Source organism: Crocodylus porosus, unplaced genomic scaffold (assembly GCF_001723895.1).
Source record: "Crocodylus porosus isolate Cpor-Errol unplaced genomic scaffold, CroPor_comp1, whole genome shotgun sequence".
In the NCBI taxonomy this organism is placed as follows: Eukaryota; Metazoa; Chordata; order Crocodylia; family Crocodylidae; genus Crocodylus; species Crocodylus porosus.
The window spans coordinates 14,792,403-14,807,972 of NW_017728947.1; the positions used below are offsets into that span (position 1 = coordinate 14,792,403).

The 15,570-nt window shown below is 42.6% G+C and overlaps 1 protein-coding gene across 4 annotated transcripts in view; it reads right to left on the reverse strand.

The window, feature by feature from the left end:
* The window catches only part of SBF2 (SET binding factor 2), a 489,875-nt gene that overhangs the window by 74,591 nt on the left and 399,714 nt on the right, over window positions 1-15,570 (reverse strand). For all 4 annotated transcript variants that reach the window (XM_019551418.1, XM_019551417.1, XM_019551415.1 and 1 more), the window contains 3 exons: window positions 14,778-14,905; window positions 10,387-10,562; window positions 9,327-9,472 (listed from right to left, as the gene is read on the reverse strand). In XM_019551418.1, the coding sequence (XP_019406963.1) occupies window positions 9,327-9,472; window positions 10,387-10,562; window positions 14,778-14,905 (450 nt within the window). The remainder of the gene's footprint in view (window positions 1-9,326; window positions 9,473-10,386; window positions 10,563-14,777; window positions 14,906-15,570) is intronic.

Here is a 15,570-nt window from a genome sequence, read left to right on the forward strand (position 1 = left end):
TCTCCACCACCCCCGCAATTTCTACACCCCACAACAGAGCCATCAGCATCCCTGCATCTTACAGCTGCACCTCCAGAAATGTAATATATCTCATCCAATGCATCAAATGCCCTGATGGAAAATACGCAGGAGAGACCAAACAACAACTGCACACCAGAATGAATGCACACTGGAAATCTATCAAAGACAGGAATACCCAGTTACCGGTGGGGGCACATTTCTCACAAGAAAACCACGCTCTCTCCAGTCTCTCAGGCTGATCCTCAAAGGAAACTTACAAAACACTTCTCAGAGACAAGCCTATGAACTCCACTTCATCAACCTCCTGGATACTAAAAATCATGGACTAAATATAGACATTGGATTTATGACACATTGTAACCTGCCTGACAGCTGACTCCCTAGGTATCTCTCCACTATTCATCCCCTTTCTCTCCCCCACAGCCTGTCCCTCACTCTTTGACTCCTCAATCTACATTTTCACTGACTGCCTGTCTTGTATGCATACCAGCCCAGCCTCTGGCTTCTTTACTTTTCATTCCATCCAGGAAGAGCACACACCATCTACTGAAATTTCCTTAGGCTGACAAAGGGTTTTTGAACCCAAAAAGCTTGCTTAGTAATTGTTGTCCACCTATTTAAGTTGGTCTAATAAAAGATATCAGATTCATTCAAAGAACCTTGTCTGCCAAGACTTTTATGTGTAATTCCATGTCCTGCAGGGCCATTACCAGGTACCATTCCTTGTACCTGGTAATGGTCTTGCTAGGCTCAAGATCTCATTCCAGGCAGTTTGTTTTTAATGATCTGGATGGTGGAAAGCTTGTGAACAGCTTGAGACACTGTCAGAATTCAGATACAAGTTTAGTGCTGTGAGAACATGAAGGTGGCATTAGGACTTTCTCGTTCTGTAGATAAAAAATAAAATAAAGGAAGTGACCAAAGCTAGAGTTGGAGAAGCCTCATGAAGTCTGGCAAGCAGTGTAACCTATGCTGACATGACATAATAATATGAAGCAAGTCTGAGTTGCTATAATTGTTACCAAGCTGCCTTGTGTATTGTGACTATCACACTCCTGGACTGAGAGCCAGTATCAGACTCACCTATTACAGCCTGTGATGGAGATTTGTTACCATTACTTCTTGTTTACAGGTTATCTCAGCCTGTCTCTACAGTCCCACAGAAGCCTAGAGCTTAGGTCAGGAGAAATGACCCACTTTTGAATAAAAACTGTAAACAGCTAATAGGTCCTGGTAGTTAACAAGGCAGAGCTGGAGGAAGTCCAATAAGTAAACCTTTTCTGTGCAAGAAGTCTAATTTTTTGGTCCTTTCCTTTCGGAGTCCTGGTAAAGCTGGTCATTTCAAGGACCACATACTACAAGCAATCTTGGTGTCAGACATGCATACAATATTCAAAGCTCTTGAGTGGGACTCACTAGCATTTTAATACTCTCTCTGAAGTAGGAAGGAGTAAAATTGGAGAGTTCCACAATCTCTCTGTGGGGTCAAATATAACCTCACTGTTTGTAAGGAAAATCTTGTTTGCAATGAGATATCAGATACACTGTGAGTGTTCTCTCAGATTACTGTTGTCATGATGCCCAAGGCTTTAGCTATCCTTCAAAGCAACTTTGGAAGGCACTAAGCTCACAGACTGCCACCACTGGGGTCAAAGTGGCAATCTCGTTCAGAGTAAAGGATTTCTTAGATGGGGAGAGCAACTGAAGTCTTTACAAAATCATCATAAATGCATAGATACTAGGGTCAGAAGGGACCTCAACAGATCATCAAGTCCGACCCCCTGCCTAAGCAGGAAAAAGTGCTGGGGTCAGATGACCCCAGGCAGATGCCTATCCAGCCTTCTCTTAAAGACCCCCAAGGTATGGGAGAGCACTACCTCCCTTGGAAGCCCATTCCAAATTTTGGCCACCCTTACTGTGAAGAAGTTTTTTCCTGATATCTAGTCTAAATCTGCTCTCTGTTAGTTTGTGACCATTGTTCCTTGTTACCCTAAGAGGCGCTCTGGTGAACAGAGCATCTCCAATCCCTTGCTGCATCCCCGTAATGAATTTGTAGGCGACCACAAGATCAACTTTCAGCTTTCACTTGTGGAGGCTGAAGAGGTCCAGGTCCCTTGGTCTCGCCTCATAAGGCTTGTCCGGTAAGCCCCTTACTATATGAGTGGCCCTCCTCCAGACCCTCTCGAGGTTATTCACATTCTTCTTAAAGTACAGAGTCCAAAGCTGGACACAATACTCCAACTGTGGTCTGACCAATGACGCATAGAGGCGAAGCATCACCTCCTTGGTTCTATTTGTCATGCATCTGCTGATGCATAATAAAGTAAGGTTAGTTTTGCTGATGATTTCATCACACTGTCGACTCAAATTCATCTTGGAGTCCGTTATGACTCTGAGATCCCTTTCCGCTTCTGGTTGCTGAGAGGGTCGCTTCCCAGCCAGTAGGTATGCTGGATATTTTTGCACCCTAGGTGCAGCACTCTGCACTTGTCCTTGTTGTACTGCATCCTATTGTGTACTGCCTACTTTTCCAATCTGTCCAGGTCTACCTGCAATTGTTCCCTACCCTTTGGAGTGTGCACTTCAGCCCACAATTCAGTACTGTCTGTAAACTTAGACACAGTACACTTCACACACACATCCAAGTCACTGATGAAGATATGGAAGAGTACAGGTCCAAGGGCCAAATCCTGCAGGACCCCACTACTCAAATCCTTCCAGGTCGATACCGACCCATCTACTACCACTCTCTGGGTGTGACTGCTAAGCCAATTTGCCACCCACCAGACTGTGAAAACATCTGTGTCACAGCCTCTTAACTCTTCTTTACTCTGTGCTCTGGTTTAGTGACAGAGGGCCTGAATATTGATGCACTATTGTGTCTATTTCTTAACACATGCTCTAATGCTTTGGGACTCATGGAGACTTTAAACCCAGTAGTAATCATATGGGTAGTGGCAGGATTGCATAGGTGTTGGAAGCAAAAAAAGGTATTTAAGGAATCTAGCTACTGCTACATGAAATAATTCTGTGTAATCTCCAACTGAGGGCAGAGATTCCTGTTTACTGAACATGTAAGTTGAGTATTTTCTACTGTGGATTTCTGTAGAGCAGTGAAGTGGTGGTTAGTTACACAGCATCTACACAAGAAGGTATATTGAAGCTGAGTTTAAATAGAGGGTCTGTCCCCTCATGTGGAAGATTTATATCTGGAAAGTGAAGTATGTATTGGAGGATGACTGGAGATTCATCAGGTCTAAGAACCAGAAATGATTTGGCCAAGCCAGTGCCAGGAAGTCCATCATAGCTGAATGAGTACTGTCTGCACTTCCCTGTAACACTTAATATCAGTGCAAGTGGTGGGTCAGCATATGTTTTTTTCTGGTGTTTAGATATCAGTGGAAGAATGAATTTCTTTTCTTATGGTTAAGGACCGCAATTGTTGGAGACACCTTGTAAAATATCTTTGGCCATTTGTGGTCGCTAGCTCAGTGCCACGTGAAGTGGCCTGCAAGGACATTTTGGAAGCCTGGGGTGGGGGAAGTGAATGGAAAAGTGGTTTCGTGGTAAAAGTACAGGTCCAGAGCTGTGCAAATTCTTGAAAAAAGAAAAGAGAACATGCTCTGGTATAAAACATCACTATAATATTATTAGTTATATCTGAATGATCACTCCTCTGAGTACAGGAATGAATGCCATGCATGGCTGACAGCTTTCAACTCCAGTACATTCACAGGAAGGCAGAGAGGCTTTCTTGGGTACTTAAGGACTTTGGGTCTGAAGAAGATCCAACGTAAGGTCTCTTATCAAATGTAAAAGACCCTGTAAGTAGTTTGCCACATAGCAATGGTGGAGAAAAGGATTATCTCCTTGCTTTTCTTTCAAAAGCTAGGGATAACTGGAGTTCCGTGGGACCTGTGCCTTTATGTCTGCTATGGTTGTTGGGCAGATACAGATTTCAACCCCCTTGCATACAGTGTAGATGAAATCTGGTATTCTGTGCTGTGTTACTGCAGGAAACGACATACTACAAAAGTTTAAGGAAGACTGCATCTTGCAAGTGGGCACTAAAATCAACTTTCGTATGTTAACTTTGTGACCTACTCCAGTGAAGAGCAGGAGTATCTGATGCATAGGGTTAGTCATGTGCTCTGGTGATTTCCTCACATAAGCCAATAATCAAAATACAACTACATCTGGATATCTTGCTTTCTCAAACGAACTACCACTGCCAGGAATTTGAAGAGCTGTTATGGGTATCCTGAATGGCAGGACTCTGTATTGATAATGTAAATTCCCCATTTGAAATTTCAGGTATTTCCTGGGCACTAGATGATTTTTATATGAAGCAGGAATGTGGACTTTAACAGCTGCAAGCCACTCTTGGAGATCCTGGCACAGCACTATAGAAGACAAAGTTACTATCCTGAAACTGAAGTTGAAGACAAGGGTATCTTGCTGTCTCAAATCAAGAACCAGGCACTGGTCCTCCTTTCTTTTTGGATTTAGAAAATAGTGGGAGTGAACTCTCTCCTTCCATTGCTCAAAGACTTAAAAGTGATTCCACTGCTTCTTGTAAACTAGTACCTCACACAAGAGGTCCCTATAAAGGAAGGTGTATGTGGAGAAGGGAGGGTGGAATGTGGGAACACTGGATTTATTTGGAATGCTCTGTTTTGATCATCTCTTAGTACCCAGCTTTTGTAGTGACAAGCTGCCCAGACTCTCTGGGCATGTCTATGTGTGCCCCTATGGTGCCATTGTTGCTATGCTGTCATTTAGTACTTTCTTTCGGAAGTACTAAATGACGGCACAGTAACAGCCCACATTGTGCCATGCTGGTGGTGCACAGTTAGTTTTAGCTGCTACACTGCCATAGCAACACGCTATAGCGAGGGAGTGCGTTGCTATGGTGACATAGCTGTGGCATCACAGTTTGTGCCTACCGACGCTACGTTGCTGTGGCGCACTGCTACGGCAATGTAGTGTCTCACATAGACGTGCCCTCTGAAAATAAAATATATGGCTTTCAAAATGGGATGGGTGAGAGAAAATAATTCTCCAAGAGTCGCACTTCCTGACCAAGGCTGCCTTAATGTTATTTCAGGATGCTGTGTGACCTGGCCTGCTTCTTCCTTTCTCCAAGTCCATAGAGTCCCAGAGAACTTACCTAAGTGCATTTATCCTGGTGCAACCACAAGGAATACACCTCATGGCAAAAGATGCCCCTATGCTGTTTCATGTATTGAATAAGGCCTGGAGAAAAATGTGAGCCATCAGAGGATCTTTAGAGTAGGGAACTCAAATCTTTCTTGTGGGTTAAGGTGTGCCTTATGACACTTTTCCTTTCTCTTAGTGTGTAAACAGACATTGATAAAAAAAATTATGGTGTCACAAAGGCTGAGCAAACAGACACCCAGAACCCCTGATGTACCACAAATGCCAAAGATGTGTGGCTGTGACATAGATGGTATGATTTTGTGCTGCGATTTAGCACCTGAATTCTGTTTGCTTTGAGGTGGGAGAGTATGGGCCCTCCTTATTCACAGAGCATCATGACTGGGCCCCTGAAGCTCAGGAAGCACCTGCCTGGGTTTCCCTAAGTACACGCTGACGCTGGCGTGGTCCCACCAATCAGCTGTTTGACAGGCTCAGCCCTGGAACTGCACCTCAGTGAGTTTGACACACTGGCGTGGGTTACCTCTGCTAGCAAAGGAGTGCCTGGGGAATTGTGAGACTTCCTTTGTATTGGTTTCCAGGCTTTTTGTTGCACTGAAGTTTCCTGTGGAATTGAAGGGCCCGGGGAATCCCTGGGTGCTCCCCTGCTAGTGGGAGCTGCAACGACATGACCTGTGGGACAACAGGTGACATCTGTTTTGCTCAAGGAAGTGGATCAGCTGTACTGGGACATGTCCTGAAAACAGTACATTTATCAGAAATGTGCCAGTGTCTGAGGCACAGAAGGTATGCCCACTGTTAAGTGAGATGACTGTCACTAAACGGATATTCTTAAAACTAAGAAACTTGAGTTTAACAAAAGCCTGGAAACCAATACAGAGCAAGTCTCACAATTAAGAAAAACCATTTTGTTTTGTTGGTGGAGAAGGAAAGCTACCAAATATTTAATGAACATTAAATTAACAATTTCTACCTAATGGCTTTAAGCAAGAGAGAATTTATTTGCTCTGCCCTTAAATGCTGCTAAGGTTCTAACTTATAATCACAGATTGTAAGAGGGAACTGAGGGAGGCTGGGCCTGTTTCGCTTGTGGGTGGGTGGGACAAGAAGACTTAGACCTTGTCTATCCCAGAGCAGCAACATGTGCTGGAGAGCAAAGAACTGAGAACACCATGCCCAATGAGTGTGTTGACATGCTGTAGGACTGGAAGCTTGCCAGTGAGTCTGAAAAAAAAAGGATCAGGCCCCTCACCATTTCTGCTTTCAGCAGGATCCTGTGGCCGGCAGGACATCTTGGGTCACCTAGGAACAGGCTGACTTGCCCCTGGTGCAGCATAGAGAGGTGGGCAGAAGGGTGGCTGGGATTGCTGGTGGCTGAAGGAGGAGGCGGGGATGGGGCACTGGAAGCCCAGGTGGGCTCAAGGAAGTTTTCGATTGGGTGCCTCTGAGCTGGGGCAGCACCTAGACAGCTAGCAGCCTGGGCTTCCAGAGCCCTGTGCACCATCTCTGCTGCCTTTTCTGATTGCCAGCACACCCAACCAACCTCCTGGTGCCTAACTGTGCTGCCCCAGGGGCAAGCCAGCTTGTTCCTGGGTGGCCCCAGGTGTCCTGCCGGCTGCAGGAGCCTCCTGAAGGCAGAAGTGGAGAAGGGCCCAATCTTTTTTTTGGGCAGAGACTGCCCACCTCTCTTGTGGCCAGAGGGCGAGCTGAAAGTGGGCTGAGTGGCCCCAGAGCTGTGGGGGCCCCCTGGTCCTTCCCTCTGTGGCAGTGGCACCCCCCCAGTCACCTGGGTGGGCTGCTGGCAGGCCAGGTACTGCCCCAGCTTGGGGTTGGGAAAGAGTTGGATCGGACTGGGTGATCCCTCCAAACTGAGATAGTACCCGGCTCGTTAGCAGCCCACCTGGGTGGCCCCGCTGCCGTAAACAGGACTGGGACCCCCTGCAGCTCAGGGGCTGCTTGGCCCCCTGGCCGAGGGCAGGCTCACGCTCCGAGAAAAAAAAAAAAAGGATTGGGCCCCTTACTGTGATGCGACAGAAAAAGTGAACCACTGGGTCTCAATTAAAAACCCGCTGTTTCAATTTAGGGGGCACAGAATAAATCCCTGAGGTCTAAAACCCCAGCACGTGTACAAGTGCCCTAACAGGCCAAAAGAATGTGAACTTAAGATCATATAAACTAGAATTGGGATACATGCAGGTCAGTACTCAGAAGAATTGGTTGTTCATAAGAGGACTGTTATTTCTGATTGATGTAAAAATCATCCAAGATTGTGCATCTTTTCTTCTGCCTTTTTCCTCCCATCTCAGAGAAGGTTTTTATATCTTTTGAAACCATGAAGACACTGCAATAATTGACCTATCCTTAACCTTTTTTGTTGGAGTAAACTTTATATTAACTCAATACTAGGAGCCACATACACTGATCAATTAGTTGGATTACTATAATACTGAAAAAGAAATGTTTTAAAAATAAAATGAAAGAAAATTAAAAATGAAAGACCTTTCTCTTGTTTTTACCTGTAATCTTTCCTATAGAATCCTCAATGTTTATATGCCATTTATATTGGACATATTTAGCTTGTTTGAGATCTTGGAGGTATTGTTAATATTTGATATACTTCAAATATATATAATGGCTGACTTCATTATCCTAACTAAAATATGAAGGAATGGTATAATAAAACAATACCTATTTAGGTACAGGAGAATATGGTTCCCTCTAGTGGCATATTTAATACTAGCCGTGATCCAGATTAGTAGATACAGGATTTGATGACAGTAGCGCATCTTAGGAACAAAAGTATTTCGAGGAAAAACCTCACTTTTGACCTTCTGCCTCAAAATACTTTCCACTGATCTTCGCAAGTGTGATAACGTATGCTCATTCAAAAACAAACTTAATTTTGCACCCACATAACTCTTGGAAATATCCTACACTATTTGCTACTACTTTAAACCTGCCAAACTACCTCTTTCTAGAATGAGACTTAGCTGTTCTGAGAGCACAGTCTGTCAGAAACTATTTAACAATAAATGTGTGGTGCTTGTCTTGGTGTTGCATGGCAACAGTATTCTTATCTACCCCAGCATTTTGTAGAGTGGTGATTCGCAACATTTTTTTAGACTCAAATCACTTCATGGAAAATGCCAGCTTTTAGCTTTCACTTGCTGACCATGGAAAAAATATTAGAGCAATTCTTTTGTTGCCAAGAACTCAGAAAGATTACAACAGGTAAGAATGTTTTTGAGACTATGGATTCCTATTTGAAATCTCTAGCCATGTTCACATGAGTATGGACATTTGTTTCCCCAGGGACAAGAAACAGTGGCACACTTTTTGCTGCTGGAACTTTTTGCTGTGTCCCTGGGGGACGCCTGTGCCACATGCCCTCTGGTGTGCAGTGGGTTACCCCAGGTGGGGTAGGGGAGCCTAGGGCCAGCACTAGCCTAGCCCCAGCAGCCTCATCTGGGGTCCTGGGGTCTCCTGAGGCTGCAGTAGCAGCAATCCTGCCGCTTGCGGCCTGGCTGGTAGCTAGAGCATGGCTCTGGCCAGACAGGCCCTGGTTTTGGGTGGCATGTGCTGCCCCTGTGCACACTGTCCAGCTGTTCTCCACACTACCTTGCAGTGTGGAGAACAGCTGAATATGTGGTATATGGCACAGCAGACAAGTCTGCATGGCCATGCGTGGCCTTTCGGTTTATCTTGTGAATCATGCGTGGGTATTTGCACAACTATCAGTGTTAATGTTGCATGGCACCCTGCAGCATGTTCAAAAGGATCTCAACAGCAGCCTTGATGAGAATTACTGATGTACAGGATAGTACTGAAGTTGTACAGAAAAGTTTGACGGTAAGAAAACAAGGATTTGACATTTTCCTTTACAAGTATACAAGTTAAAAGTTTTTACTTCCCCTTGTCTCCTACTAGCTTAGCAAGGTGATAACAGTTGAAAGTCATCACCAAGAGATGAGTTATTGATTTCAGACATTTAAAAAGCTTTCTATCTTTTATCAGTAGACTCTTTCCCCAAATAAACACTTTGAAAATCCCCTGACAGGCCAATGCATTGGAATGGAGCTGAAGAAAATAAAAACGCATGGTACAATATGAATATATATTCTTTTTACCAGAGATATCATCCTCTTCATTCAAGCCTGAACGAGTCCCTCTTTCCTCCACTATTGTGCCCGTCTTCTTCTTTAATAAATACTGCCGACCAATAGTCATCTTCCCTGCACGTTTGGCTCCTTTCACAATTGTTTTTGAGATGGTACTATAATTCAGAAATGAATAAAAATATTTTTTTAAACAGCTTTGATTTTTAGGAATATATTGTATTTGTGTCATTATACCTAACTACACTTTTATCATGGTTCTGCTTGTGCACAAACTGTTTGTCATAATTTTCCATTTAATTTCAAGAAAAGCAAGAAAAGTAAGGATTTCAAAAAATAAGCTCCTGAGGTAATTTTTAATTGAGGTTTGGAAGAATGTGCCAATATTTTTCCAGTATGTCAATGTGCCCAACTGCAGCATCTTCTCTTTTCAGGTGCTGTTGCTATGTGACAATAAGTCTACTTGGCTGACGTTAAAAAAAAAAAGGCAAGCCTAAACATTTTAAGATTCCAGAACTATTTTGGTATTTATTCTAACAGGCTAGCAAGGGAGAAATTAATACAGGTATACAAGTTACCACCCTGGACCAGACTTACTATCGATCTAGTCTAGTAACTTGCTTGAAATTAGCTTAATTTACTTCAAAGGAAAGTCAACCCCCCCAAATCTACATAAAGAGCACCAGGACAACTGCACTGAGCAGAAATTTCTTCTTATCGATATTCTCATGGCTGATTTATTTCCTAACCAGGTCTTGTACAACTGATGGCCCATGGGTCACATCCACCCACAAAGGGTAAATGCATGGCCCACAGGTTCCCACCTGGCTGCATTAGAATGGAAAGTAAAAAAAAAGATATATATGTTCATACATATTGCGCGCTACATAGATTTCACTTGGCACACATAAACAATGAACATCATAAAATTTAATCAACTGAGCTTTGTTGAAGACTACTTTGGTTTGGAATTTTGCAAGGCTCTCAAAGCTTACATATAATACGTTGGAATAATAATAGATACGAATATCAACAAACATCTCATTGAAGAAAAACAGAGAATACAACTTACCGAAATGAAGTGTTTTTTTCTTTTTGCTTTGGTAAGATTAGCTGTGGTGCTATCTGTCCAGCTGCAAAGGCAAAAGTACTGAAGATGGACTGAGGGTAACGGAACTTCGTTAGCTGCTTCTTAAATATTTCTACCACTTCAGGACTCACTTCTTCATCAAATGCTACTTTAATTAACTGTACAAAAAAGAAAGAACATGTTATAGACTAAAAATAATTAAATATGGGGATTTCTGGGGTGAAACGGCTTAAAAAAGAACACATTTAGGAATACTAAAATTCCTGAAAAATGTATTCATAAAACATGTTTATGTAGAACCATACTATTAGAAAATACAGGTACCTGAATATATTACTTATTAGGGGAACACAGTATATATCCTGTTCATTTTTGCTTTATTTTTTGAATTTCCATTCTAATGCAAAAGCATTTCCACTATGCAGTATCTGGAATTCTCATAATACTAACACAAAACATTTTGGAGAAACCTAAGTGGTAGTTTTGGCACTCATAATATTGTGCTAGTTAAACCACCAGTCATACTTTCTCACTACATGAGATAGTTTTGGCCGGAAGTGTGTTAGTGGCCCAAATCTTTGAGGACATATGTCATAAGTTGGCAAAAAAGGCTGGTAAGCTACATTAAAGACTTTTTCACTACCACTACATGCACAATTCCAACATTAATAAATGACTACAGGCACCCTTGTCTTGCTCTTTCATTCCAATTTGTTCAACTTACAAAGCCTAGAAAACTGTGCTAAGAGCAAAGCATAAGAGCCAAATCGGACCCCTGGAAAATGAACTGCCTCAGATTAGCCAACACTGATGTATTTTATGAGTGAAAGAATGGCATTATAAAGTCCAGAAGGTTGTCTTTCCCATAATCCTCAGTCAGCAGATGACAGCTAGCCCTGGGGATGAAGGGAAAAAAAGATAGAGCAAGGGAGATGGACAAAGGGACAAAGTAAACCCCCATGATGAGAGGAAATAAAAAATAAACATTGAGTATTTTTTAAGGGTCCAGATGAAATTATTTCTTAAATACATTTGCTTGCCCATCACAAAGCAGATCTCATCCTTTGTTTTCATTTCACTTGCATTAGTGATTTCTTTCCAAATGGCTAATATTCCTGTTGATCTAGAACCTCCTTTGTACAAAGTTTTGAATCTTTTAAAGATTATCTTATGCAATGTTTTAAAAACATTAAAATAATGTAGCTGAAACTAAAATCCTTTAGATGGCCACACTTAAGATGCACAGAGAAAAGATTATTTCACGTGGTATCGAACTCTGGCTTTTGTAAAAGGAATAGAGAGTAAGCTGCTTGATGGCTGTTTTTGTTTAAACAACCTAAGGCAAAACTATTTTAAACAAAAGCAGACATTATATTTGATCAGAGTTCAGCAACAGAAATACTGAGTTGTGGCTGCATTTCCCATTCTTATGCAGCACATTAAATAGGGTAATACTAATTCTACTCATTGACATTTTTTCTTGAAGATTTCTATCTTGCATTCTCTTCCCCCTCACTTGGCGCCTCATCAGAGTTTAGACTGCTTTTTCTATTAAATCTACAGGATGGAGTTATGAGACAAAAATCCCATGAGGATTTCCACTCCCACCCCTTGTCCTCTGCAGAGAAAGTTTTGGGAACTGTCCTTAAACCTGGCAAATCATCAGAGGCCTGTGCAGATCTTGGGGATCCATCAAACCCCAGAGCCACCCATGCTGAGGCCACATGTTTCTCCCTTAGGTCTAATTACTAGGGGTCCCCCTAATGATCCTTGGAAGTGGAAGTTTCATTTCAGCTGTGCTACCGAGGAAATCCTCTTCCCATGAATGCTCCTAGAAATCCTGGTGAATGGCAGGAACCTCTACAGAAAATATAATGTACATGTACTACAACCTTTTCCAAATACTGGATTTACTCAAATATAAGACAACCTGCAATAATTAGATTCTATACATATAGAAAAGGTATACATTTGATATAATTTTCTAGGAATAGAATCTAATGACTGGAGTTTTGCCTTGTATTTGTCTCCCCCTCACTGCTACAGCAGGGGCAATTAATCTAGGGGCAGGGAGGTCAGGTGGCCTCTTTGCCCTCTGCCCCACAACTTATTCTCCCCTGCAGCCCCTCTCCTGCCTTACTGTCAAGACCCTGCTCTCCTTGAGCACATGGAAGTGAGAAGCAAATTTGAAATCACTGACCATAAAATAAACATGCCTGAAGTAATTTGCATATAGTACCCATAGACTTAGTTCATCCAGAATTAATGCATTTTAACTTTTTTGAAACTGCTACAAGTATTAGCACAAACTATGCACGATACAAGTTCAGTGGCTTTCAAGCTTTTTTCATTTGTGGACCCCTAAAAAATTTTGAATGGAGCTGTGGACCTCTTTAGAAATTTTGAATGGAGATGTGAACACCTTTGAATTGTAAGTGAAGGTATACGTACTTCTGATTGATCATAGTCATCTTTTGCGGATCTCTTAGTCTGTGGACGCCTAGGAGTCCATGGAACATAGCCAAAAGGCTCGTGATTTATCATACAGTTCAATGGCCAGCACAGTCAACATTTCAAGTCATAGTGATCCCACAGCTCAGCACTGCTCAGTATATGTGTGTACTCCAGATACCCCCCACAAAGGACTTATGTACTAGCTAGTCCCCAACTCATGGGATGGAACTGGGTGTCCTTGTCACAAGTCCTGGGACCCTCCAAAAATTTATATTCAGATAAGGTGCAGGGCAACCTGGCTCAGCTCCATCTCTTGGAGGTCAGGGCCACACTAATCATATACAACACATTGAGAGGGGCTATCAGAGGGGCTCTGTGTGAACTGTTTGGGGCCCCATTTGGTGATGTCTACCAGACATTTAAGGCTGGTGAAAAAACAGGAATCTTTGAAAATGGGATAGAAAGGAACAGCTCAGCTGTGGAAGTGAAAAGGAAGTAAAAATATATGCAGTGTAGTGGCTCACCATACCTTCAAAAAGATTTGGTAATGATGGGGGACTGGGTTCAATGGGCACTACCATGTATCCTACTCAAATGGACCATATTAACCTATCCTTGTGATCGGGGCTTTCTTTCCAGCTTGTTTCTTTGGCCTTTTGGCCTCTGGAAACAAGACTAGGGAGCATCTGAACTCCCAGGGCTCTGTGGTTGGGGCTTGCATATAGGATGCCTGCCTTGGATTTGGGAATATCTTAAGTCCTGAGCTGAAGAGTCTAGGAGGTAGGAGACTTGGTGGTGGTAGGGCCACACAGATTTGAACAATTGAGCCCTGTTCACTTGATATAATTTGGAACTCATTTGGCTGATGACGTGAAAAAAAAAAGGTGGGGGGGTAGGTTTCCATCAGCATGTTTGCCCAGTATGGGCCATATGTTTCATAGTCACGATAAGTGATGTCTGCATTTAACCAGTTTCATAGTTGGCTTCCATGACTGAGCACATTCTGGTTTCGGTAGCAGTTTAAAAATAGACAGCATATTTAATGAGGTTTCCTTGTATGTGAATATAAGACATGGGGCTTTTTTCCCCATGCTAACTGGGAGAAAAACTTTGTCTTGTATTCAGGTAAATATGGTAAATTCTATGGGACTGATGATATGCATACCTTTTGACATACTCCAAATCCTTTTGCTGTCAAGCAGAGAATTTGGACACCTAAGCCACATCCAGATGAGTGCGGACATTTGGTTCCCTGGGGACAAGTAGCAGCAGCCCACCTTGTGCCTGGGGACAAGTAGCAGCAGCCCACCTTGTGCCACTGCTACTTGTCCCTGGGGAACACCTGTGCCACAGTGGTTCTGGTGCATGGCAGGTTATCCTGGGTGTGGTAGGGGAGGCTGGGGCCAGCAACTCTGCTGGTCCCAGCAGCCTTACCTGGGGCCTTGGGGGCCAGGGAAGCTGCAGCCATGGTGCTTCTGTAGCTGGGAACCTGGTTGGCAGCTGGAGTGTTGCTCCGGCTGGCTAAGCTCTGGTTTTAGGTGGTGTGTGCTGCTGACACGTGCGCTGCCCTGCTTTCTTCCACACAGGTTTTTTTGACCCTGGGATTTCTTATGGCCAACCCCCCACCAGTGCTGCAAGGTAGCAGCCTGGGGAATGCCTGAAGGTGTGGTGCGTGGTGCTGCAAACAGGTCTGCGGTGCCACAAACCGCACAGCCACGCTTGTCTGGATGTGGCCCTGAGTTGCTCTCTGACACACAATGAAAGGTGAAGGAGAGAAACATAGTTGCAAAAACAGTTCTGAAAGATACTAAGTGCCCACTGAGTTCCTTTGGCTCCTCCCAGAATTAAAGGTGTAAACTGTAGGAGGTTGTTTGGATGTAATTATTGTTTCAGGTGCATCTTACAACCCTCTATTCTACCTGAAAGGTGGCTGAGGTGATCTGCAGTCCTTCCTGCATATTCTGTTGCAACTGGTTTTGAATAGCAATCTTCTTCTCCTTCATTAAAGATGCAATAGGAAAGCTTCGGACCACCGTCTGTTCTCCAACTAAATATCACAGGAGCACATTTATAGATATTTATTAGATTATGGAGGTAGATCTGTTTGGCTTCATAGTACTTTGAACATTTGTTACTGAACAGACTGAAGACAATAGAAAAATCATACCTATAATCTCAAACATAAGAAATATTACCATATAAAATTCACTTTGGGCAATACACTTTACAGAAGCTGATAAATTCCCGAAGTATTACTTACACCCAAGATTCAATTTGCCTATTGCTAATCTTTTTGATTGAGAATACTTTTTTTTTTACTTTATCTATATCCTGCTAAAAAAATGCCATAAAAAATTGGTACAGGTCCAGGAATCAGTTTCTAATGTAATAATTTGCCATATTGTATTATGCACCTCATAAATAATAACTAATATGCACTAGTTTTCTTATTAAAAACTATGCACTTTATAACTAAAATTGTACTTTTTTGGCTGACACATGGAAAGCTGCTCTGTAGACCTGCTACTATTTCCATGATATAATTAAAAACAAGACTTAATCCTGTAACAGCTGTATAAGAGAGAAAGTTAATACCATTCTGCAAGATTTTCAAGCTAATTTTTTTTTAGTTCCTACATTTCAAAGTCAATCCATTTTTCTTGATTACCATACTTGTTGGTACTATTTTTAAGAGTGTTTGAACACATTCAG